Source organism: Cryptomeria japonica, chromosome 1 (genome assembly GCF_030272615.1).
Source record: "Cryptomeria japonica chromosome 1, Sugi_1.0, whole genome shotgun sequence".
NCBI classification, from domain to species: Eukaryota; Viridiplantae; Streptophyta; class Pinopsida; order Cupressales; family Cupressaceae; genus Cryptomeria; species Cryptomeria japonica.
In genome coordinates, this window is record NC_081405.1 from 265056088 (window position 1) to 265082656 (window position 26569).

A 26569-nucleotide genomic window follows, 5' to 3' on the forward strand; every position below is an offset into this window, starting at 1 on the left:
TTATTTTGATATTAGATTGATAAGATCCCAAGTCCTTGGGGGCTTGGTGTGTCTTGCCTCTTTAGTGTCTTGATAAAAAAAATTCAATGCTATTTTGTACTTTATTGTAGCCTTGCACAATTTTGTCCACATCTAGGCAGGTCACTTTTGTGTTTCATCCTCCTATGTCCTGATACTATTTTGATTCTACTCACACCCACTTAGATTCAACATGTTCTACTTCTGAGTGGGACCTTGTTCAAATCTAGATCCTAATTAGTAGGACTAGGATGCTTTGGGTGCGATAGCCCTCTCAAAAGGGGCTCAAATTTGGACCCCACAATGGTCACATCTCAGAGGCATGAAAACATTCTTGGTGTTGCCTTGCCCCAAAATTTCAAACATATTTTGTGTATTTAGGTATAAAATCAAGAATAACCCCCTCATTTAGTAACCTCTCAATATCTCTTAAGTTGGAATTCAATTGCACTTTTGCAAATTCAAGGGAGCAAGCAATCAACATCTTCAAGACGGTGAAGGAGAGGTAAGAGTTTAGATTTCAAGCATTCATGATGGTATCCATGATCAAGACTTTATGAACACATCATACATGACATTATCAACCTTTTCATTAATAATTCAATACAAGAGTCATCAAGGCATCAAGTTCCAATTCAAGCATTTCAAATTTAGATGCAACCTTATCCTCAAAAGATAAACTTTTACTTCAACATTTCCATTACATTTCAATTCAATTCAAGGATTAATTCCAAATCTGGGGTTTGACCTAAGGCAACCCCCATCAACAACAATATTTTCCTTCTTTCTGTGAGTAGGCGGTAGATTTGAGAGCCATGGAGAAAGATTCTGACAGAAGATGCAACAACAATCAAATTTGAGTTTTATAGAGGTGAAAAAGGATCAGGGCGAAAGAATCCACCACAGTGTTGAGAATTTATCACAAGATTTTGAGAAAAAAATTGTGCAACCATCCTAATTTTGAAAGAATCCATTTTAATATATTTGACATCAGAGAATGGGAGGTGACTTGTCACACGATCCCACACTTTTAGGCTGAAGTTGCTATCACAGGTGCTCTTTTGTTTCTTTTGCTGAAAGTTAGCTCCATGTTTACATTTTGTGTTTGTAGCTTGTTGTTTCATGTCAATTATTCATCATTAACCCTAGATATTGCATTAAAATACATTCAAATCAATTTCAAATCAACAAAAAGGAAGAATAATTTGATATGCATTCAATCCTCTTGCATTGGATCAATTGAGTTCTCCCTTCCTTCAATGCAATGGTTCGAAAGTTCGGTTATTTCCTAGTTTACAAGGATTAACTTGTGAATGCCTCTACTCCATTTCCATCCATTACACCAATAAGAAAATGAAAGACACAAGAAGAAGTTTCATTGAACAAGAGAATGGTTTAGATTACAAGAAGCATCATTGTTAGTGAACCAAAACATGAAAATAAGAAATAAGATTAAAGGTGTTTGATAGTACAAGTTATTATTAAGACTATGATGAAAGAAATGTGTAGAACTTAGGTAGAAGTTTCAAAAATATTTAGAGGTATTTTGAATGGGAGGAATTTGAAGACAAAAAAAAAAGAAAAAAATTGCAAAGATATGAGAGGATTTAGAAGAGGATAAGAAGGGAAATATATGATAAGGTTCTAAAACAAAATGACATCCCAACATAAGATGAAATCCATGTGTTTGAACTATTATTAAAAAAAATTCAAGAAGTTAAAACCGAGACAAAATAAACACAATATTCAAGAACAATTGATGAATTCTACAAGTATTTCACAAGAATAGATTATGAGGAGAATGAAGAATGTACCTAATAGTAAAAAAGAATGTGAATGGTTTCAAGTTTTCTATTTGAAATGACTTAAAATCCCTTGATGGATTGAATTTGAATGTCATTATCGACTATTTTAGTGCCAGAGTCTACTTTCTTATGACTATACTTAAGTTGTATCTCCTAAATATCTTGAGGTAAGATCTATACTACTATGAATTTTTTCTTGTTTAATAGTCACTCTAAATCTATGGAGATGGTAAGAGCTCTATCACATCCTTTTCCTTTTTCTTGGATCTTGCACTACATAGAAATTTCCATCCATGCATATTATTATAGATTCATAGTAAATAGTAATATCCAATTTAGAAAATGAAAAGGCTAAGCATATGCACAAAGTTGTGACGGTCTCATATTTGGGACATTGGGCATTTGGTTAACATGTGCAATACAATAGTAGAGAGAAGGTCATGCATACACACAAGGAAATGAAGGGGATGATGGTATTCAATATTTTCATTATAGTGGAATAGGGATGACTTTGACTGCATAGTGATGTGATAAACTAGAACACTAAAGAAAAATAGAGCCACACCTTCACTACCAACAACAAATTCTCATAAGGGTATGTTGCATATATCTCTTTGTTTTAACCAACACAAGCACACACAAATTATAGATGTTTTCCCCATAACTTAAAAATAATGGCACAATAAAGCAAGAGAAGAGGGAGATATTGATTCTTTCAAAAAAAAAATTAAATATAGAATAGAAAATCACATCCATGACTAAGAGAGCTTGGTTTGGGTAGTTCATGAGCAACATGTTTTTTTTACTAAGAAAAAACAAGAATTGTAGATAATTTGGAATTGAGGCGAGCTACATGGTGTTGCACTTTTGATGATTCTCAACCATTCTAGCATGGATTTTAAAAGCCCAAACAAAAAGGTTAGAGTTTAAGCAAAAACTTAAGAGATCAATTTCTCCCCCCCCAAAAAATTGAATTCATCTAAATTTCAAGATTTTGTACAAACAATGAATATTGGGTAGTACTCATTCTAGTGCTAATTCTAAAAGTCCAAACCAAAATTCTGAGTTGACAAATGATAAAGATGAAGTTAGGACTAAAACTAAGGTGAAAATGTTACTATAAAAGAGGTTAGAGTTTAAGAAAAAGGTTAAAAGATCAATTTCTCCGAAATTTTTTTGAATTTATGTAAATTTCAAGATATCAACCAAACAATGAATATCATATGGCTACTCTTTTCTTTTGATAATTTTTTTAAAAAGAAATTCTTAGTTTTGTAGGAAGCAATGTTTTATCTAAACTATATGTGGTGCTTCAATAGTGACACATAGGAAAATGGTATGCACCTTTGTAAACAAGTAAGTTCATGCTACTCCCATACTACAACTCACACCAATTTGAGCATATATATTACTTGTAGTTTTCGTTGCAATAAACTCACATGGATAGTCTTCACCTCCAAACAATGCTACTAAATGTCTTTTTTTATACTCACAGTAATGATATACACAAACATTCATACAATCTAAGAGATTCTTCATATCAAATCACAACATTAATCATCTTTTAATAGTCTTCACTTCCAAACAATGCTATTAAATTTTATTTTTTTTATTACTCACAACAACGATATACATAAATATTCATACAAATAATTTTAGGGATTTTACATATCAAATCACAACACTAATTATCTTTTAATGTCTTTTTATATTAAAATAAAGACAATGAATATGTAAATATTTTTTTTATTGAAAAACAAGTGAAGAAAATAAGTAGTAGAGATGACTTGGTAGTTATGTTATTAGATTCATAAGCCAACAAATAATTGAGATAAGATTTTGTCAAAAAATTAAGTAAAAAAAAGTTGAATTTATATTCTTATTTTATTAATCTTAATTTTTTATTTAATTTATTATTAAAATTTTTTTAATATCATTCAAAAAATTTCATTACATAATGTTGACCCACAATTCTGTAAATACAAAATAATATCATTATGATGGCGCGGCCAAAGGTAACCTTGGGCTAGCTAGTTGTGGGGGAGTGTTGAGAGATCATAATGGTATGCTAATTTTAGCGGTGGTGCTTCCCTTGGGAACTCAGTCTAACCACCTTGTTGAAGCCATTGGGGTCTTCCAAGGTCTTAATCTTGCTAGGGGACATAACTTCAAACATGCTTGGATTGAGGGTGATTCCAAAAACATTTTACATTATCTCAAAGGTATTTCTAGGCCATCTTGGAATGTGGAAGTATGGATAAACAAAGCTAGGGAAATCATTAATTCTTTGAAAATTACATTATTTCTCATATATATAGGGAGTCCAATGTTGTTGCTGACTATCTTGCTAATAAAGGGGTCAGTAGCGCTAGTCAAGTGAGGTGGACCAATGAAGACAGGGTGGATATTGAGCTCTACATGCTTATCCTTCATGAAAAAATTCGAGGCAATAAGGACAATGAGTAATACTGCTTTTATTATTAGTGGTGATTCTAGAAAGATCGTCCTCTTTCTCCTTTTGGCAAGTGTTGGTTGCAGGCGATGTAATTATTGTGCCATTATTTCACACGTTTTGTGGGTTGATATCTCTTCTGCTCAGACCTCTCTTCTTAGAGTGAATGTTGTGTTTTCTTTAAGCATTATGGGGGGAGCTAGGAAGTGGGTTGAGCCTTCGAGTTGTGAGTAGCTGAAGAAGAACCATAAAATCTGGAGGCTTCTCGTGAAAGGGGGTGTTACTCCCTTCATTGAGAAAATGCAGGGGGTTAACAAGGATGTTACTACCTATTTTGATAAGCATTGGAAGGATGACACCATTACTCTGCATTAGCGCAAGGTAACAGTGGATGAGAATTTGATAGCTGAAGTTACGTGTCTTTCTTTTGATGACATGAAATACTACAGAGATAGGAATTACACAAAGACTGCAGTGTAGAATTTTCTGAAATCTGAGAAGGAAAGGGGGATGCTGGTGAAGAAGACTGCCAACTTCTATGACACCAATGTTCTCAAGGACATTTGGGCCCAACTCCTTAAGGTACTGAGGGATTACTTTACTCTTGATGGGCATTTTACCAAGGTTTATGGCCACCATTTTGTTCGGTTAAACCATTTCCGCCATAACGTTAGGGTTTCTTTTCCTTTTCTCTTGATGTCCTCTTTTCAGGCTAGCTTCAGCGCTCAGAGGAAGAATCCGACCAAGTACCCTATCCTTCATGAAGGGTTGCTTGTGTTAATTGATAATCATTTTCGGGCCCTTCCTGCACCTTCTTCTTATATCCCTACTTTTTCGGATGATAATACTAGTGCTGGGGAGTCATGGGATGAGGAATCCATTTTGGATTTGGAGGATGAGACTTTCTCTCCTCCTAAAATAGCTAAAATTGAGAATACACCTAAAGACAAACCTATTCTAGGCAAGGGTAAGAAGGGTTCAAAGCAGGTTGTTATCTCCTCCTCTTCTACCTCTGTTAGTAATGAGGCCTTTGCTTTTGGTGGCCATAGGGGGAATTATGAGGACAATGAGGTCAACAAGGGAGTCATCCCGAAGCCTGAGAGTCAGAGTTATGAGATACCCCCTTCGTCTCTTCATCAGGAGACTAATAAAACCATTGGGGTTGCAGTTCAGAAGGACCTTCATGCCAAGAGTGATGAACTTAATGATAAAAGGGATGACTATGTGGATATCTTGGGTATGGAAAGAGACCATGCCATTGATACTTTCAGTCTTTTTAAATGGCCCTTCCATGAAATCAAAGAGGTTAAACTTAACCAGAGGGCTATGAATAGTAAGCTAGAAGCTATACCCACTTCTACTTGTTAGGATAGATAGAATGGTGACAGTCAGTTGTTTGAGGATGAGAAATTTTTTGTTGTGGATTGTATTAATAGAGTTGTTGAAGGTATTGATCATATGAAGAAAGGTTTTGAAGATAGATTCACCTATGTTGAGTAGAATTACAAGAAAATTAAGGCCACCCTCATGACCATTATGTCCAACAGTCATAGAATTGTTAAGCAAACGACTGATGCTATGAATATTATGGTGAATAATTTTGAAAGTGTTCAACATGACAAGATGCTGGTCAATTTGGATGATGATAAAGACAAGACTCAGGGGGATTTTGGCCTTTGTAAGCGGACTAGGGGGAATTCGAAAAAGAAAGTTGCTACCCAAAGTGTGGACTATAATGAGCTGAGGTTTGTTGTTGATAAAACGAGTCTCTTGGATGTTGAGGTCATTGAGACCCTTAAGAGCCTTATGTAGTTTTTGTTCTTTGTTTCTCTGGTGTTGTCTCTTTCTTGTTGTTGGTCAATGGGTCGTTGCTGGTTTTTTGTTGCTCGTTGGGCCTTTTCCCGGTTCTTTGGCTGCCATATGTATTGTTCTTTCTTCTGCAACCTATTTTGTTTTAGATTTTGTTTTGATATTTTGATTCTAAACCTTTTAGAATCTTCTTTTTAAAGGGTTTTAGGGCCCCTTCAAAACCTATTTTTGCCTTGATCCAAAACATATGAAACAATTGACTACACTATTAATTGTTATATAGTCAAAATAAATAGAATTAAAAAGATTTTAATAACAATACAACTAATGATGGGTCTAATTGAATAGTTAAGAAATTAAAATAAAAAATTTCAAATTCCATTTTTTTGGATGCATTCTAGGGAGGATAAAAGGCAAAAGATTTTATAAGTTATTGTACCATCCATCGACCACAGTGGGAGTCGAACCCACGACCTTTTGATCCGAAGTCAAACGCGCTAATCCACTGCGCTATGCGGCCCATGTTCTTTAAGTGTTTATAATTTCAATTTCATTTTATAATTTAAAAAAAAAAAATCAAACATGATTCTGTAGCTGGAAAACATGCATAGCACTGTCAGGACCACGCACTATAAATGTCAAACTAGGGGCTGTTAATTAATCTCTTATTATTAGCCACAATATCTTCTATTGACCCAAAATGGTTTACTCGTAATTGGAACCATTATTCTTTCCATTATTTTGAATGTCATTTGCTTTTCCAATATACGCCCTATTCTACTCCACAGTGACTTGTATCTTTGCTATTGGTTAAAATTGGAGGGATTAAAATTCGAGGACCTATACTCTGGTTTAGGTATCCATACTAAAATCTCACTTAATTAGGCCAACGACTGCTTTTTTAGTATTGATATTTCAACCATTTCACATCCCATAGACAGCTATATAAGTTATCTGATCACTATTTAGCTTCCTATTTTGTTTTAGCACATTATATAATACAAACTACCGTATAGACAATATCTAATACTCATCCACTCAAATTTTAACAGAAGCAATGGCTATGGCAATGCCAGTGGTAGCTTCCACGTACTTTGGATTGAAGCCCACTGCTTCAAGGCCACTGATAGAGTGTGCAATGCCTTCCTCAAGGACCGGCACAATCAGGGTACTATATAATCTATCGTTCATAATTTGCTCCCTTATGCAAAAACACAACTTGTATGATTCTTTTGAGTAAATTCGCATATGTGGCATATGACTGGGTTGCAAAGTGACGAGTCTTAAAAGAAATTACAGGTGATTGTAAATGGAGCAGGCAAGGATATTGGAAGAGCTGCAATAGCTGCAATCAGTAAAGCAAGAGGAATGGAACTGGCTGGTGCAATTGATCCCTTACTTGTAGGAATGGATGCTGGAGAGGTGGGTTCTTTGCCTTTATTCCATTTTTTTATGCATCATGCACCCACATTACAGCAGTGTTACTGTTTAGTATATTTTACTGTGACAATCATATATTCACTCGTTAATACAGATAGCCAACTTGGATGAACCTCTGGAGGTCCCTGTGCTGAATGATTTGGTTATGCTGTTGACCTCTCTATCACAGGTGATAATTGGATCATGAAAACATGAAGAAAGTATTCAATTTACACTACAATGCATGCAACATGTATTAATGTAGTGCTTGTTTTGTATGTAGTCTAGGACTGCAGGGGTTTTGGTGGACTTCTCAGAGCCTTATTCTGTATATGACAATGTCAGACAGGTGCTACCATCACTCACCTTTTAGAAGTAGCCAATTATGTAATTGTAACTATTAATTTGTTAATCATCCAGCACATTCCCATCAGCGGTTAAACATTTGTCCTGTCGAATATTGACATTATATAAACTTAAAGCATTGCAGTGCTGTCTATCTCTGAGCATTGCAGCCGTCTTACTGTTTTCTTTTGTTTGTTTCTTGAGATAATGGTCGACATGGTTAGTGGATTTGTGTTTCAGCCCTAAGTCAGGTGGATTCCTTCCTGGAGGATTTATCCACAGCCAACCTTTGGACTCGGGTTTCATTGTAAGCGTAGATTAGCATTTGAGCCCTAAGTCCTGCCAGTACAAAATAATAAGCGAACGGCATAACTTTCTGATGCTCAATTCAGTTCTTATGGAATGTTAACTCTCAACTTCGATATGGGTTCTGACCACAGGAAAGTTTGGTGGCCCTCCATTGCTAAATAGGGATTATTTTGGTAATCTTTTTACTAAATCAATAATCCAGGTAGTAAAAATCATGTATAAATCCTCTAACCGTAAAATTTCAGCAAAAATGTCAAGACAATTTGTTGAAACTTGCTTGGATTGATTAATTTTTTTTTATCATTGTTAGATTATTTATGTAAAACGTGCTTCAAAGATTTCCAACTAGCAAAATTATGTCCAATGTTCGATTCTATATGATCTTCTTTGGACTCAATCTTAAGTGCAGACTGTACCCAATATTTGTAGGAACTGAACACCATTACAATTGCTTAGAGTTATTTCCCTTTGATATTGCTGCCGATTTATCTCACTTGAGTTACCTTTGGTGGGTGTCATTTCAGGCAACAGCTTTTGGTATGAGAAGTGTAGTTCATGTCCCTGGGGTTGATATGGATGTCATAGCTTCGTTATCTAAATTTTGTGAGAAGGCGAGCATGGTGAGCTTTGGTGAGGTTCTTCTCTGTTATTGAAAAGAGTGTTCAAGTAGGATTGTGAACAGTAATTCAAGCTATGTGAAGTGATTATTTCTTATTTTAAGTTCCTAATTTGAGACTAACTGTAAGCATCCGAAGAATTCAATTCAATATTCCAGGGAGACTGGTCTCTGTACACTAATTAATATTGGCTTGGAGTTCATGCAGGGCTGTATTATTTCTCCCACATTATCTATCGGTTCTCTTCTTCTTGAGAAAGCTGCTATGACTGCAGCATACCACTATGATCATGTGGAGATTGTTGAATCAAGGCCAGATACGTCTGTAAGTTGGCAATAACATTTTGTTGTCATTTATTAAAATTGAAAAGAGTGGAAACTGTAGATCTAGGATCATTTTACTTAAACAGAAAGTGTTTTTTGCCAATAATTGTAAATAAGAGAATGCAATGGCATCTCAAGGAAAAGAATTCCAATTGCAAATCGATTTCAAAACATCATTAAATAATTGGTATGATTAAAAATGTTGGTTGTAATTAGGGCTAGCGGATTCCAATTGCCTTGGGCAACATTGGAATCCGCCCCCTTCATATAGGGCTAGGCCCATTACCTCACGGCACGAAGGATTGCACGCCACACTCAACTAAACTCGCCTCCTTGATAGGGCCGACCCTATGAAAGTAAATTAAAAGGAAATCAATAAGTAATATGGATTAAATTATAAAGGAGGCCGACATGTTTGGGAAACATATGTCTCCTATAAATGCAACATTTTCCTCTCATTAGCACAATCAAGTTTTCCAAGTTGATGAAATAATCTTCGGTGAAAAGCGAATCTCATACTTATGCATTTAGCAATACCAAAATCCACTATATGGTGGCAGCGAACTTCATATAAGGATTGCAGTAGATCCCAAACAGCAAACAACGAACCTCATATGTTGCAGCAGACCTGAAATAGGAGAGTGCGAACTTGATCAAACAGCAGCAGACTTCAAATTGAGGGCAGCGAACTCCTTTAGAGACTGCAGATCATCATCAAAATATCGAAGACTCCATTAAAGGATTGTGATCAGATAAGGAGGACTGTAAACTAATTATTCCTTCCTCATAGTGGCTGCAACTCCAGATAAGTGTGTAATGATCAGTTGAATTCTAAATCATAAATCAGATCTGAGGATCCTTTGGCTGGGTTTTTCCTCCTAGGAGGTTTTCCTAGGGTAACTGTGCATTGTCTTTAGCATTTCATTTCCTTTATTATGCTTAAAGTCTGGAAAACAATAAATTAATTAACCTAATTCCAATTTTCTGAATTTTATTCAATCTGAAAGTACTAAAACTAACAAAAAACAACCAAGCATCACTCAACCAAGAGATGTTGATTACTGACTAGCATAACTTTAAATATATATGTCGATATAGAGATTATTGTGGGCATAATAGGCTAGAAGAATGTATGGCTATAAGAGTTTTATCTGTTTACAAGTACTAGAGTGTCTTATCTGAAAATATTCATCATTGTTCTCTGGTCTTCGGATGGATAATCTGGATACTATCTCAGACCTATATAAATACAGGTCTGAAATGCAACAATATGCACTCTCAACACTTTTGTGCCGTCTATCTAACATTAGAACACATTATTATGAAAAGGAGTGTGTCTCTTCACACATATCAGACTTGTGTTTACATGTTGCACTTGCATGCCATCTGGTTGGAATGGAATATTTGCACTTTGGCCTAAAATTTTCTCCAGACTTTGCTTCCTCATACTAACTTATAATTGACAACCATAATTAATGGTACATTTGAGTTAGTATGAAAAAAGTTTCAAATTTGGGTGGTGTTGGTGTACGTTTAATCATTCACGGAACATTAGAATAAAATGTCAAGCATACTCTACCCTCTTTTGAACAAAATCACTACGTGTGCCAAGATTGCAAAGAAAGACCACACGGCGACTCCAAGGTTTATATGTGTGAACAAGCGACTTTATGTTGTATAGCTTCTTTGGTTATGTATGCTGAAATACACGGGGGACTTACGCTTGGCTTGTTCAATTCACAATGAAGGTCTAGACAATGAAGCTCTATCGTTTGGGTCTTGGAAAGAAAACTGAAAAGGAGATAAGGGTTTAGAAGTTCTAAATTATCCTTGAGAATTCAAGAGACGGTATTGACTAGGTGAAACCTGTTACCCTCCCCATTTTCTTCAGGCATTTTTGTTCTCACGTTATTTAAAATAAGGAGTGTTTATTTAGTCCGGGTTTGTGTAATTCTAGGTTTTTGTCTTATTAAATTTTGTCTTGAACTGAACCTCTCAATTGAACCTTTTCAAAAGTTCAAGGTTCAAGTTTAAGCGGAGCATGTTGTATCGCGACTTTGTTCTAAAAAAAGAGATTAACGGTCTTAGTGTCAATTGTTATTGAACTTGAACTATTGAACCTTTTCAAAAGTTCAAGGATTGATTAGCTTTGGACATAAGAGTGGCGGACATAAAAATGACGAAGCATCAACATGGAGGGAATATTCCAGATTTAAAAGGTGAACTTCAAGGGAGTGAGTCATGATGAATAGCCATACTTGAGAATAATTATTTCAGGGAAGGATATGGAGGGAAAAGACTTGTAATTAAGGAATTGTCAGAATTAAGTTTTTTTTTGTAATAATTTGGCACGGATAAGCATGCAGTTACAATCATATCAAATCGTGTGACTGATTTTTAAGCCTGTTCTCAAGATTTGCTTTATTTTTAAAAACAAAATACTTGCCTTCTTCATTTGCCTAATTTGGTAAGTAAGGGATTTGCATAGACGATATTTTTTGTTCTTGTCTCTTTGGATTCCGAGCTCTTCATGAAAGGTGAGTTCAAAATCTTCTTCTCATCCCTGTGATTTCTTAAATTGGAAGCTTTGCTTGGTAGTTCAGTTGGTTTAGTTTGTCTCCCTTGCTGTGTTTTCTTTCTGTTGGTAAATTCAAAATGAGACCTAAATTGCCCAAGATTGACCAAAAGTCTTGGTTAGTTTGTACCTTGCCAGAGTTAGGGGACACTTTTCTGCCATTAGTAGACCTAGATGAATTCCATGAAAGGGCACGGAATCCCATTGGCTCTCCCTTAATGCAGAGGATTCTGGATAGTGGGTTAGTGGAAGTGGCAACTTTCCCTCCTGCGGTGTCATGTCCTGAGCTGGTTCTAGAATGCATGAACAGATATGACCCTATTGAGAGATGTGTAAGAAGCGCAGATGGTGAGGTTCTACTTAGGGTTAGTCGGGAGGTTGTTGCCGCCATTATGAAAATACCTGAGAAGGAGCAATATGAGGATTGGATGGTGTGTAAGTCGCAAGGGCTTTTCTCAGAAAAGAAATCATTCTATAGGAATGTCATTGCAAGGAACTGACTGTTAAAGTTTCAAAGAGGAGGTTCCCGACTGCCAAGTCCATTGACCCGGGAACATCTAATCAAAGAGGTCAGGGACATAGTCATTCTGTTACATAGAGTGAGGGGGAACCAAATTGCCTTTTATTGGGAAGATTGGATGTACTTCTTCATACAGGTTATTTTTGGTGAGAAAAGATATATTGATTGGGCAAAATTAATTGCAGACAGGTTGCATGAAGGTTTGAGTTGCTTCGGTAACAAAAACTTCTATATGTCATCATATCTTCTGTATTGCTTGGCATGTGTTAGACCGTGGCCTGGTTTGTACCATGAAGCGTGGGTGGATAATATGAAAATATTTGAATATCACCCACATCTACAGTAACAAAGGTCTTGTGAAAATCATCGTAAACTGCATGACATATTCCTAGGCAGGATGGTGTATGAACTGAAGGGAAACATTCATAAAAGATTGTCGGATGAAGCTATGCAATTGATTGGTACTTATGGCAGCTTCTTCATACAGTTTCCCAAGTTTACATACCTAAGGGTAGGGGGTTTTGAAGGAGAACCGTACAAGCTGCCTAGATATGCATTTGACAGGCAAATTTTAATGGAGATATGTAGGCAGCTGGCCTATATTGATACAAAGTACAGAGCTAGACATCAGTCAGGTGTCTCATTTCCAATTGAATTAACTTATTTTATTTGTAGTTATGTCTCTGATGCCTTGAGTTTGGAACTAGAATTTAAGAAATTGAATTTTCAAATGTATGGTCCACATGCAAATTTTGATGCCAAAGGGTTTGTCGCCGCCCATCTGACATTGAGAAAAGATTTTATCCATGTGCCAAATATATAGGATTTTTGGGCTGATTGCTGCGATGAGTTTGAAGTTAGGAAGAGGACACACCAAAGGTTCACCCTGTAGCAGGTCATGGCCTTTGAGTTGAAAATGAACATTGCTAATGTCAAGGATGATGAGAGTGAATTAAGGGATCCTCAGTTTGTGGATGATAGGCAGAAGGGAGTCATTACAGAAGGGGACTGGGAAAAAGATGAGGAGGACCAGATTCAAACAAGGACATTCCCAGTTATCAGAAGAACTGAAAGATGGCTAAGAGAGCGAAGAATGGGAAAGGACTCTAAGAAAGGTTCAAGCTCGTCCTCTGAAGTCCCATTGGCTAACTCCCGTGTTACATCTTGTGTTGCAGGATCATCCACAACATAGACTAAAGTTAGTCAGAGTGCTAGGTTGGTGAAAATCAAAAGGGAACCAGTTCCTACCAGGATTACCAGGGCCAGAACCAAAAGCGGAGCTAGGAAATCTCCTATGTATTTAGTGGTAGTTGATTTAGAAGCCTCTCTTGATATGGAAGATCCTTCAACTCATCCAGACTTTGAGGTGCTAAATGTTGATGATACAAATGACACTCAACAAGTGGATAGTTTGGTAAACACTACCACTACCACATTGGTAGTAAGGAATGAAAAAGAAACTGTAGTTGGCTCTGACGAAACTTCTGTGCGCACTGGGCCTTTATGGTTAGAAAATACCCTGAATAGCAAGAAAAGGAACATAGTTCCAGTTTCAATCCCTTTGGAGGATATGGTGAGCAAGTGCTTGGGGAAGACTCCCAAAGTGAAGAAACTGAAAACCATTTCAAGAATTGATTTTGATGCTGACAGTGGAAATTGGACTGTAGAGATAGCACGCCCATTGACAGATGAGAAAACAGAGGACCCTACAGTCCGGGATTTTACTGTTGAAAAGGTGAATATTGGTACTGCTTCTCGGGCCACTGATGTTTTTCATCTTGAAGCTTCCACGAAAAAGATCATAACTAGGACCTAGAAGGATGAAAAAGATAAAAAGGAACTAAAATAAACCTTGAGACAAATGGCGGAATACATTGACGCAATCCATGGACTAGATCCCCAACCACTGTCTGCACAACCAACACTCTTTGATCCTAAATCCCCTAGCAATCAGAAGTTGCTCGTAGAAGTACAAAGGAATAAAATGGTGCATGGGGTGTTCCTTGAATGGTTAGATATGATCAGGAAAGAAGGAAAATAATACATTGGGCATTTGAGCAAGGTGTATGATGACGCTGCTAAAGTTATCCGAGAGTTGGGAAAGGAAAACATAGCCTGGAAGAACAAAGAAGCCAAATGGGCCCGAACAATAGCTCACATGGAAGAAGTTCAAAGGCATGGCGTAATGAAGTTCCTTGTAGAAAAGCCTTTACCGGGATTCGATGACAATGTTTTGTACATCTGTAAAAAGAACATTGAATGGAGAAATTCGGTAATAAAACAGAGCTATAAGGAATTTGTTAAACTTGGGCGAGAATTGTCTAAATTGGTACAAAACATGCTTAATGATCTGAAATGCATTGGAGTGAAATATATGAAGGAGGATGGACAAACCGTTGACACTGCTGATGCCATAAGCAAATCTTTTGAAGTGCAAATTGATATGGTTAGGAGTGCAACGGTGGTCACCAAGAAAGATTTCTCCACCATTGCTAAAATCAAATCCTTACTGTTTTTATGCATAGATCATTTGAAGAACCATGTGGATAAAGTAAAACAAGTGCGTTGTGATAAGGAGGTTTGGCAACAACGGATTTTACACGTAGGCATTCCGAATGAACCTGTCATCCAACAACTCACAGAGGCATTCATGGAGTGGAAGAAGGATCAAATTGGTCGCCCATTGCCATGAATTGGATAACTGTTCTCCTGTTTTCTTTACTTTCCGCTGTTATTAGTCAAAAAATGGTTTTATAAGTTAGTTTTAAAACAAATTGTTTAACTTACCCTCGGGCAGAGCGGTGTAACTCTGTGGTTACCGAGTGGTTAGGGTAGAAAGTTTAGCTATATATTTTTGGAAAAACACTTAAAAAAGGTCCGAGAAATTTTGAAAAAATTAGTAGACTTTGTTTTAGATACTTGTGGATTTTTCAATGAAGGCATTTTATTAGTGAATAAAATTAGACATTTTTCAACAACTTTCAAATCTGTGTATTTGAATGCAGAAAAGAGAATCTCTGTGGGATAAATGTGTTTGTGTTGAATTTGTTGCTTCTTTGATCATCCACTTTTCATATGTCTGTGAATGAATTTGATAAGTAATTCTTTGTTAACTTTGTGTGGATCTAATTCCCCTTGTCCAGTGAGACACGAGAGAGACTCAATGAGAGTCCATGATTTTATCTCTTCTTTAATGAAAAATTCTGAAGTAAAGTTATTTTTAATCGTAGATCTGTGGGTTTACATATAGAGTATTTATCTTCCTGGCATTCATGTGGTGTTGACTGATGAATGTGAAAAGCCTTTTCTCTCTTTCTGGTTAAAAGTGAAGTTAATATTTGTGTGTGTTTAAAAATTTATCAAATATCATACAGGAAGCTGCACCCTTATGCAGAGGGTAAACAATTCATTGGATTACCCAACTATTGGTTCTATTTGTCTTTCACAAAACTACGGGCATACTTGAGTCATTTATTATAAATTATGAAAGGCTAAATCTGTTAACCAACAAAACCAATAACCACGCTTTGCTTCGCCACGTGAGGACAACTACACAAAGTAGGTGTGATCTTCAAGGAACGTGCTTATGGTTTTCACGTCGTGAATAACTATCATCAAATTGAACAATATTCATCCAGACAGAAGTTAAGCATCCACAAAGTAAGCTCAAACTAAGTTTACACAATGAACAAAAATCATCTGTTCATCAAAAGTATGAGCGGAAGATTTACCATAAATCAATACTTATCAGATCTTGCATTCGTCTAACATACATGAAATAAAATCTAAACTATGATGAGGGATAAGAACCATGCAAACTCCAAAATAAGAGAAGTAATCACCATCAATTTGAACAATGCATTACTTATTACTTTGGCAATCATAAGCAACAATTTGCTTATCTCAACATGTTTTGCAACATGCTCCCCTGTTTTTTAAATGAGGGGTGAGCTCAATTTATAGGCTCTTCAATTACAATTCAATGGCTAGGATTGATTTCAAATCAATGGCCGAGATTACAAAATAAAACCCTAATTAGGTTTTGTTACAACTAACTACCCCTTGACCAATGAGAAAATTACATTAGGGGACACTTGTCCTTCTACTAAATATAAACCAATAATAAAATGGAAAGTTGTTTGTTGTGGTGTATGCCTTCTAGAAGCCTCTGTGGATAAGTCAAGTTCATTGAACCTAGACATGTTGACTTGGAACAATCCGATTGGTTGGAAGATGACGAGGTGCCATCTCAGCGTGTTGGATGTCTTCCTTGGTCACTACGTACTTGCCTTAGAATATCTTTCCTTGCCGATGCTTGCTTCTTCCTAGCTTAGATCTTGGATTCCTTTCGAGATTTTGATCTCTTCTTCTTACTTGCACTTGAATCTTTGAAGTTTGGAAGTCTCCCTTTGTAGCAGATGTCTGGACTTGAAGTTATTAAAATTTTCTTTGCTGATTGCCTTGAGATTCTTTCAAGATGCTTGGAATTCGGAGAAAATTCCTTTGTGCTTTCGCCACAATGGAGGAAATTGGAATTTTCTTTGTGAAATATTTCCCATATTTAGCCAAATTTTGGCTATTCAATTTCATTGTGTAACACCTTGATGTGGACCTTTCAACACTTAGCCAAGATTTTGGCCATCTCTATGCTCAAATGAACTTTGCCTATGGATTTGCCTTCAATTTTGAATTTGGCTTGTGCTAAGTAGGGCAGACTCCATCCTTAGACTAGGATTTTATTCATTTCCTCTTTACTTTTCCTCTTTATTCCTCTTCATTCTTTCTGTTTTCTGTCCAGCATTTAGTCAAAATTTGATTCTTTTGTTGTGGAAAATTCCACACCTAGCCATTTTTTGTTTCCTTTTGGCATGTGATTAGGAAATTTTCCTAAGTGTTGGACGAATTTTGAAAAATATTCTAAGTGTTGGGCAAATTTCCTTGACTTCCAAACCTGGTCAAATCTTCATTCATGGCGGACTTTGCCATTGTTGTGCCATTTCACATTTCTCTTTGGCAGATTTTCTACCCTTTCATTATGCCAATTTCTCTCTCTACTTGGCGAACTTTCTACCCTTACATCATGCCATTCAACTTCCTCTTCTAGGCGGACTTGCTTATATGTTAGGCCAAATTGTACCTTATGCTGGGTGGAGTTTAGCTTTGGCCAGTCAATTTCCTCTAAGTGTTAAGGTGGACTTCATCAACTTCATGTCATCTTGGGCGGAGTTTGCACTTTGTTGCGACGTCTTCACACATCGCCCCATTGCAAATGGGGACCCCCACTTTTCGCTTTTTAGAGTAGAAATTTTGCCTAATTTCCTAGTGTTTGCCTTTTGCTTATGACATGGTTTTTGAATTTTGAATAGGATCATGTGTTTAAAATGTGAAAATGTTGAGTGATCTTGAGTTTTGCCTAAGTCTAGGGGTTGCCTTAGGGTTTTGATTTATTCTTGCTAAGCGTTGAGTTTTAATTTTTCCTTGACATTTGAGTGTAAATGCGTCTAAGTGTGGACCTTTAGAGCGTAAACGTGTTTTTGAACGTCCTCGTCGGTGATTTTAAGTGCCTAGGTGTTTCAAGACCTTTAGGAGTTGTTTTCTCGCTCCTAGGAAGTTATTCAAGTTGATTTCACATTTTATCCTGATAAGTTTCCTTGTATTTCGCTCAAATTTTTGGTGAATTTGTCTAAGTCCAGATGAGTTTTATTGAGTTTTGAAGTTTCCTAGTAGTTTTGAGTGGAAAAATCATCATATTCTGGATGAAAATCCATATTCTAAGGGTTAAAAGGTCAAAATTCTAGACTAGAGGTGCTTTTCCCCTCATATTCTTGACTACCCATGATTTTCCCCACTCAAAATCCAGATTGGACATGGATTTCCCTTGGAATCCAAACATGCCTTATTTTTCCCCCATTCAAAATCCTGACTTTAGGCGAATTTCCACAAGTGATGATTTTGACGATTTTGAGTCCGGATAACTGTCCAGACTCCAAAAAGGGGTCGATTTTCCCCTAGAGGCAAATATGTGCAAGTTTGAAGAAATTTTGTCAAGATTTTTATCCAGACATGGGGCGATTTTCCCCCCAAGGGCATTTTAATGATTTTTAATAATTTTTCGTTGGGATTTTTATCCCAAAAGGGGGCGATTTTCCCTTGAGGTCAATTTTGATCTAAGTTTTGAAATATTTTTAATAAATTGACCCAAAATTCAATTGTTTTTACAAGTGTTGACAATTATTTAAAAAATTAAAAACAATTATTTAATGACTTGGAATGTTTAAAAAAATTAAAAATAAAATATTCTTGGGCAAGTTGATTTTCCAACACAAGTGTAAAAGTGTAAATGTTTTATCCCACATTGCTTGTGTGGTGAAAACTCAAGGTGAAAACATGTTTAAAGAGGTGTGACCAGCATTAAAATATCATTATATTTGCTGAGTGTGATTGCTAAGTTGCTATTTTGGGTGATTTTCTCCAGTTGGGTGATTTTGGTGAAGTGTCTACTTGACACATTTGGAGCTGAAAGTTAGTTTTGTTGTTCATTTTCTGCCTATTCCCAACTGGGCGATATTTCTTGGCAGCCATTGGAGCAAGTTTTTGAGAGTAATTTTCAGATTTGGGAGGTGGTGCTACTTCTCCAAGTCAGGTGATTTTATTTGGGAGATCATTCTTCTCCATTTTTGGTGCATTTCCTCCATAGTTGTGGGCTGCCATTGTTGCTCCTTGCTATTATAAGTTTTCAGACCTGAGTTTTCCTCCATTGCTGAATATTATTTGGACTCCATTGTTGGCTGGGAACACATTTTCAGAATTATTCTTCATTGCCCAGCTCTTCCACACTAAGGCGATTTTGCTTGGAGGTGATTTTGGGAAGTTTTTGATACATTTTCAAAGCAATTCATTGCTGTTGCAGGTCTGAGACGCCATTGTTACAGGTTGTCCTCAGAAAAAAATCATTTCCAGCCACTTACCTACCTTAGCGATTTCACTTGAAAAGTGTTTTGAAGTCAATTTTCCATCATTTTTAGGGTTTCTTGTCACTTTGCAAGGTGTTGGTAAGTCTGAAACACACATTTTCAGACTTGTATTTAGAAAAATTTTCACTCCCAACTATCACACACTTAGGCGATTTCATTGGGAAGCCTTTTTGGAGTGATTTGGAGGCATTTTTTGAGGTACACCATTGTTGTTACACTCTGAAACTCCATAGTTGCGGGTGTCTTCAGACTAATTTTTCATTTCCAGCTACCTCCACACTTGGGTGATTTTCATTGTGCATCATTTGGGGTGAGTTTTGGGGGCATTTTTTGAGTACTCCATTGCTGATCTAGGTCTGAAACTTCACTTTCAGATTTGTCTTCAGACAGATATTTTTACCAGCCCTTTGTTTGTGCCCAGATTTGACAAACTTCACTTTAGGAAGGTGAAATCCATCAAATACAAGTGTTTCCTATGACTGTTACAAGTTTAAATGAATGATGTATTGAAGTTGCAGGTTGTCTTCAAACATTGGGCAGCCATTGTTGGACCTTGGAAGGGTGTCTTTAGACTTTAAGAACTAAAAATCAGACTTTTCCACACCCTTTTCCAAGCATTTTCAGAATTGTGGTATACTTCTAGGGACCATTTTTGATATTTTTCTGAGTATACCAGGTTGTCTTCAGACTAAAACTTCGTTCCCAGCCATATAGTTGTGCCCAAATGTGACTATTTCTGAGTTTTGAGGGGCAAAATAATTCAAATGCAAGAATGTGACATGGCTGTGACCACTTCTAGCCATTGATATTCATCATTTTCAGTGTGTCCTCAGACATTTTGGAGCCATTTTCAGACTTTTAGAGGGTGTATTCAGACTTAAGAATCAGAAAATCAGACTTCAATACATCATTTATGAGTATTTTCAGACATTGGAGGGCGTATTCAGACTCAGTCCTCAGAAAATCAGATTTCTATTACAACTTTGATATGAAAAATCAGTCACTTTCTGAGTGTTTTCAGACCTCCAAGTGATATTTCCAGACCTGGACATTCATTTTCGGGGACAAAATTATACATTTTCTGAGTTTACATGGGTGTCTTCAGACTTAGCAATTGTGATCAGACTTATCCTAAGTCTGAAAATCAAGTTTTCTTGAGGAAAATCTTCCAGATTTCAATGCGAACCTTCATATTTTTCAAAGTTGGTGTTACAATTTTCTAAGATTACCTATCACAAGTTGGGACAAATGTTAGGAACGAAGTCCCTATGAGGTTCAGGTTTCCACTCCATTAGATGTTCAAGGACAATGAGTTTGGATGGGAGTCGGATTTCCACTGAAGGGTGTTGCCGGGAATAATCATTATATTATGTTGTCATATTATGTTTATGTTGTCGTCGGTAATAATGAGTTACGATGGTCAGTTAGTTAGTTGTCCCGAAGGGCAGTTGGATGCGAGGGTTAGTCGCACCCCTTCGAGTATTATATATTGCATACCGTTCCTTCGTAGTGGCATCATGATAGTCATGTCAAATGTAATGTAATAAGCACTTGATGTACATGGACTATTGAATTAATACAGAGACTGGTTATTTAATATATTTCCATTATGTTTTGTGCATTTACTTTTTGCATTTAACCGTTTACCCGAGAGGGCAAACATTTGGCGCCATTGCCTAGACGTACTCGGGAACGGAAGACGCAGATGGCGCACGGACATGATGGGCCTACCCGTTGGTGAGGTAAACCTAGAGGCCGACAACGCCCGAACAAAACTTTACACAGGAGAAGACAACGCAACGAGAGAATTCTCAATTCTGCTCCGGTAGCCATTCAGACCTACGTCCGACGAGAGGCGACGGAGGCGGAAATCCCACCAAGTGTCGTGTGGACAGCGTTGGAGGTGCGGGATGGTGCCAGACCAAGAAGGAATTGAACCTTGAATCTTCTATATTCAAATAAAAGTGTCATTGACATGAGTTGTATCTGAGGAAATGTATTGCGAATTATGGAAATGTATGACAATTAATGCCCAATCTATTGAATAAAGATAGAAATAAAAAAGCAGAAACGGACGAGTGGGAGGCCGTGCAGAGGGCCTTGATTCTGGAGCAGCGAGTAGAACAGAGACAGAGGTTGAGGCAACTTGCGGAAGGACGACCTGCCAAAGGGTGGCCCGAGGGGAACCAAGGAGGTGTCACAGAGGGTGTAGAAGCCGACGGAAATTTCTACGCGTCACCAGAACACCGTAGGGTGCGGAGCCACGAAGAGGTTCTGGAGGAAACAAGGTTAAGGAGAGATCTAGTTGAAGAGACCCGAGATCGGTTCAGACACTTATCCCTTACACCACAAAGTGAGGATCAGCAAAGGGAGCCAGGAGTGGGCGTGGGTGACAACGAAGGGGAGGATAACCGTATGGTAGGTACCACACTCGGCAGACAAAACACCGTACCTCCAGTCACCCACGCAAGACACACCACCGACACCGGAGGGAGCGACGCAGGGGCACAGACACAGCCACAGCCACCTCCAGGAAGACGACCCCCATCGATGGGGAGTAAACAAAAACTGCCGAAGTTCAATGGCGACGGGAAGGAAGATCCCGTCTGCCATTGTTGAACGTGCGAAACCATATGGTCAGCGAACGGTGTTACCGACCAAGACGAATGGGTAACACAATTCCCAGCAACCTTGAGAGGAGTGGCCATAGACTGGTACTCAAATATGGACAAGGCCAAAGTCGGCACATGGCCCGACCTAAAGGAGGAGTTTGGGATAGAGTTCCGCCTCCTGAGAGATGACAACGAAATAGTCGCCGAGATCTATGGAACGAAGCAGAACAAGAACGAGACTGTCCGAGCCTATAGTCGGCGGCTGAAGGAACTATTGGGAAAAATGGAGAGTCAACCAGCAGATGGGTTGAAAAAGCGATGGTTCGTGGAGGGACTAAAGCATTCCCTCTGAAAGAATCCTTCCGAAAGAAGATGAAAATCGTTCCACCTACATCGTACGAAGACGCATACAATAGAGCGATGGATCTTGAGAGCGAGACCAAGACATCGAAGAAAAAGGAGGAGGAGGATAGCTTGTCCGAGGAGGATGACTCGTCACAGGAAAGCAGCAATGACAGCGAGGCTGGCAAACGGGTGCAAGCGCTCCAAAAAGACATGGAGCGAACGAGGAGGGAATTCAAAACAATGAGAAGCACCGATCGGACCGAAGGGGACATATGGTGCACTGAGTGCAAAGAGGAGGGGCACACAAAGGGTACTTGCCTGAAGAAGGCATTCTGCGAGATTTGCCAAGTGATGGGACACTCCACCAAGGAGTGCCCATACAACATGAAAACCCGGAATACGCAAATGAACCAGGTGCTGTTCACGTAGCAGGCCACAACGTCCGCATTAGCGGGTATGGGCCAACAAGCGAACAACAATGCAACCTCGGGAGGCTACCGAGATAACCGGTGGGGAGGACGAAACAACAATAACAACAATAACAACACAAGGAGTCCGATCCAATACGACTCCAAAGGTCGACCGATGGTACAATGCAGAACGTGCAGCCAGTGGGGGCACTTCTCCCGAGACTGCCCGAAGGGAGAGGCCACACAATATTTGTGCAAATGGTGCGGATCGGGAGACCACGAAGACACCACCTGCTCGAAGGCCGACGTCAACTTGCTTAATGTCAAGGAAACCAAAGAAGAGGAAGTGCTAGCCGTAACCCGTGCCCAAGCCAGACATGCAATGTGCCCAGACTCGGAGATGGAGAAGCGAAGGGCACGGGAAGCACGGGAAGAAATTGAGAAAGAGATACGAGAAAGGGCGAAGGCGAAGGGTACGGCGAGTACTTCCAGCCGACCGGAGGCGGAGGATGCTATACTAAATCAAATTTTAAAATTAAAACTGGAGGTGCCTGTGAAGGTACACGACCTCCTCCAGACGATGCCTCAATTACAAACGACGTTGCTGAATAATCTCTCCCAACCATGCACCAATACCAACCACCGCACAGATGTTCCTGGGGGGTCTGCAATAGACCCCATGCTGCTAGCAATTAACACTGGAAGGAACCCGGCCATTGTGGAGATGGGTATCCTTGGCACCATTCTAACCGATACTATCGTCGATGGTGGATCAGGAGTGAATGTTCTTCTAGAAGAAACCTGGCGCAAGCTGGGGAAGTCGACGTTGTGGCCATCTACATTCAATTTGCTCGGAGCAGATCAACATGGAATCAAACCCATCGGGACACTGATGGGCCAACAAGTTACCATCGGGACGCAACCCTTCATACTGGACTTCGTGGCCCACTAAAGAAAAAAGGGTATGATGCGATCTTAGGGAAAGGGTGGTTGGTGGCAGCCAAGGCTACCCACAACTGGAAGAAGAACACTCTGTCTACGGAGAATGGAGGAAGGAAGTTTATCATAGACCTTGGGACACAGTTAGTTAGTGAGGAACTGGCATCATCTTTGGAATCGGAGGGTGAAGGAGAAGGCAACTTGAGGAACGAAGGACGAGGCTGCAGGGAGCCCAACGACGAAGGGATTCTCAAACTAGGAGAGTGCTCCGAGGATGAGACAGGGTCATTGAACGGGCTCTTCCATTGGCAGATGGAGGATTATGAAATGTTTCAGAGCTACAAGCTCGAAGTAGAGGAACCAGAGAAAGTAACAGAGGAGGTGTACCTGCCAGAATACATAGAATATGGAAAGGGAGACGCCCCAAACCTCGGTGATGTAGATAATCCGAAGATCAATTGTGTTGGCAACGATTGGAACCCTGTGTGGAAGGCCGCAGCCTTCAAAATCTTTATTCTTCTTCTTCTTATGTACGAGAAGGAGACCGTGGTCCCTGTAGAATTTGTGGTTCCAAGTCTTTGGATGGCCATTGAAAATAGACTTGCCACCAATGGGTCCAGATTGGAACCCTACCACGCGAGCATGCAGGGGACTCGAGAGGCCGGAAGGGGACCTGAGAGGACGGAAGGGGACTCGAGAGGCCGGGCAGGTGACTTGAGAGGCACAGGACCACAGCGGGAGACCCTCGGGCGAGGCAAACCGAGAAAAGGCGATCCCGGAGGCACGAAACCCGAGCCGAATTTGGACAACTAAAAAAAACAAAAACTCGTATGCCAGGTAACCGTACGACTTGCAAAAAAGAAAAAGAAAAGGCAAAGTGCACTGTACGGTGGGGCCACGCATCCACCGTGCGGTGGCACCGCAGGGTCACTGTGCACACAGGTCCACTGTGCGGTGGCATCGTGGGGTCACCGTGCGGTGGCACCGTAGGTGCACTGTGTGTCCACCGCGGGGTCACCGTGCGGTGGCTATTTTAACCTGCACAATCAAAGAGGCGAATAGAGGAAAATAAATAAAGAAGGGAAACAACGCGGAGGAAGGAGATTGCACACACCTGCACGCCAAGTACACCGCACAAACAAACACAGCCGTACGGTGGAGGGATATTGACCGCACAGGAAGTTGTCCGTACGCTGGAGGTGTGTCCGTATGGTAAGGAGGTTGTTCATACGGGGTGCCATCGGGGACATTACAGAGGAATAAACAAACAAAAAAAAAAACGACAACGACCAGATTGAAAAATTATTCGATGAGATCTGGAGCCAGGACACTGAAAATATTAGAGTGGAGAAGAATGGTTTTGACATCATAAAATATCACAGAAATGATGTGCGCCATGGACTTTCGTATGGTTCTGAGGGTTGTAAATTGGTGTTGGCGGCGGGGGCGCTGCCCTAGACCCCCAGTTTATTTTTGAGCTACAGTACACTTGTTGGAGTTGGGCGAAGGGCATTAAAGATGTCATGGTAAGTGTTGTGCTTGTCCGTACTGTGAGAAGGAAGCCTAAAGCTAAGCATTGGTGAGGGAAGGCTGTAGCTTCCTAAAATTGCGACACTTGCAATTTCGACTGCATTTCGGTCTTCACGATGGCGACGCAACACGAAACCTGAATGGAGACCTCGAAACCTGTTTATGACACCAAAAACTGCATTTTCTTGCACCCTGGCCTGATCCTCCTTTGCACCCTGCTGTCCCGGGAGGTGGGACCAGAGCGCCCAGCGCCCTGGTCCTTCAGAACCAGGGCGCCCAGCGCCCTGGTCCTTGGCCCTATTTTGGGCCCGGTCTCCTATGGGACTTCGTGTCTTTTTGTTTGCAATTTGGAAAATAACATTTCCTGGTCGGCCTAAGGTCGGGAAAATCAGTCTATTAACCCTAATTGGCAAGTATATAAACTACATTTTCTCTCTCATTTTGGAGGAGAAGATGAACATATGTGGAAACGATACTCAAGCATTCAAGCATTCAAGCATTCCTTCAAGCAATTGAGCATTCTAAGTCTCCATTCAAGGCTAAGTGTTGCATTCAAGACAAGGATTCAACCATTGAAGAGGAGATCACTTACTACATACTACTACAACATACAACATACAACAACATCTATACCTTCGCACATAAGGATACAAACATCCTTACAACAAGGTATTAGTACTTGTTTTACATTACAAACATTTACATTTACAGCATTTCTCATTTCTTGGTTAATTCCAAAACCGGGGTTTGACCTAAAGGCAAACCCCTAATCCCTAACCCCCCAATCGTCTTCGCTTTTCTGTGTGTAGGTTGCAGGTACGCGGCTGAAATTGAAGATCTGGAATCCTTGTGTAGAGACGAACAGATCCCCCTTCGTTTCGCGGATTTTTCGGAGGACCGTGTGCATGCCGGGCGCCATCGTCCCGTCAACTTTTGCTCAAATTTGCAGGACAGCGCCGTATCGACATTTTACTGCTAATTCCAGGTCCGCAGCTTCATCCTATATCCCTATCTCAGTTTATAAGCGAATCTTTCTCACTTTCTATGTATTCCTAGCTTAATTCTTCTATCAACATTCTTTACAAAAGAGGGTAGCCTTGCTGTCTTAACCCTTGAAACTCATTTAGAATCCAATCTTGCATTGTGTGGGATTGGATCTTGTGGGTTTCAACCCCTCTTTTGAATGTAAAGTCTCCCCTAAGTGAAAACCGTCAACCCTAGTCACCTCCCTTCTCTCTCCTTGGAGTTGGAAGAGGGGAGAGCAACTAGGGTTCGATCATTTTCCGCTTTACAAAGGCATTGCAAGTCCGCGCAATTGTATGACACCAGAGAGTTATTCAGTTCAGTTAGCAGCCTTTGGGGAGTGTGATGGAGGATTTGAGGTGCCTCCTAGCCTTTGTGCCAGAGGGTTGTGGCCACCTCCAGGTAGGAATGGTACGCTTGAGGAACTTGGAGTATGTCTCGGCTGGACATGAGGTTGCCTGGATGCAGAGAGGGCTCGGGAGGAGTTGACCACCAGGTTGGAGGCAGTACTAGCGTGAGACATAGCTCAGCGTACCCAGGAGTT

At 39.4% G+C, this 26569-nt stretch overlaps 1 protein-coding gene and 1 non-coding gene across 5 annotated transcripts in view; one reads left to right on the plus strand and one right to left on the minus strand.

Moving 5' to 3' along the window:
* Nucleotides 1-6530: 6530 nt before the first annotated feature.
* Nucleotides 6531-6604, minus strand: TRNAR-UCG (transfer RNA arginine (anticodon UCG)). The gene has a single exon. It is a non-coding gene; the product is annotated as a tRNA-Arg (tRNA).
* Nucleotides 6605-6827: 223 nt separating this feature from the next.
* LOC131075744 (dihydrodipicolinate reductase-like protein CRR1, chloroplastic) overlaps nt 6828-26569 on the plus strand; it is a 116872-nt gene continuing 97130 nt past the window's right edge. Inside the window, exons 1-7 of one of the 4 annotated variants that reach the window (XM_058012624.2) lie at nt 6828-6940; nt 7137-7252; nt 7384-7506; nt 7619-7693; nt 7787-7852; nt 8682-8777; nt 8982-9098. In XM_058012624.2, coding sequence (XP_057868607.2) covers nt 7142-7252; nt 7384-7506; nt 7619-7693; nt 7787-7852; nt 8682-8777; nt 8982-9098 — 588 coding nt within the window. In that variant the 5' untranslated portion in view covers nt 6828-6940; nt 7137-7141. Of the gene's footprint in view, nt 6941-7054; nt 7253-7383; nt 7507-7618; nt 7694-7786; nt 7853-8681; nt 8778-8981; nt 9099-26569 lie in introns of those variants that run through there. The other 3 variants (XM_058012625.2, XM_059217159.1, XM_058012623.2) reach the window with 3 other exon arrangements.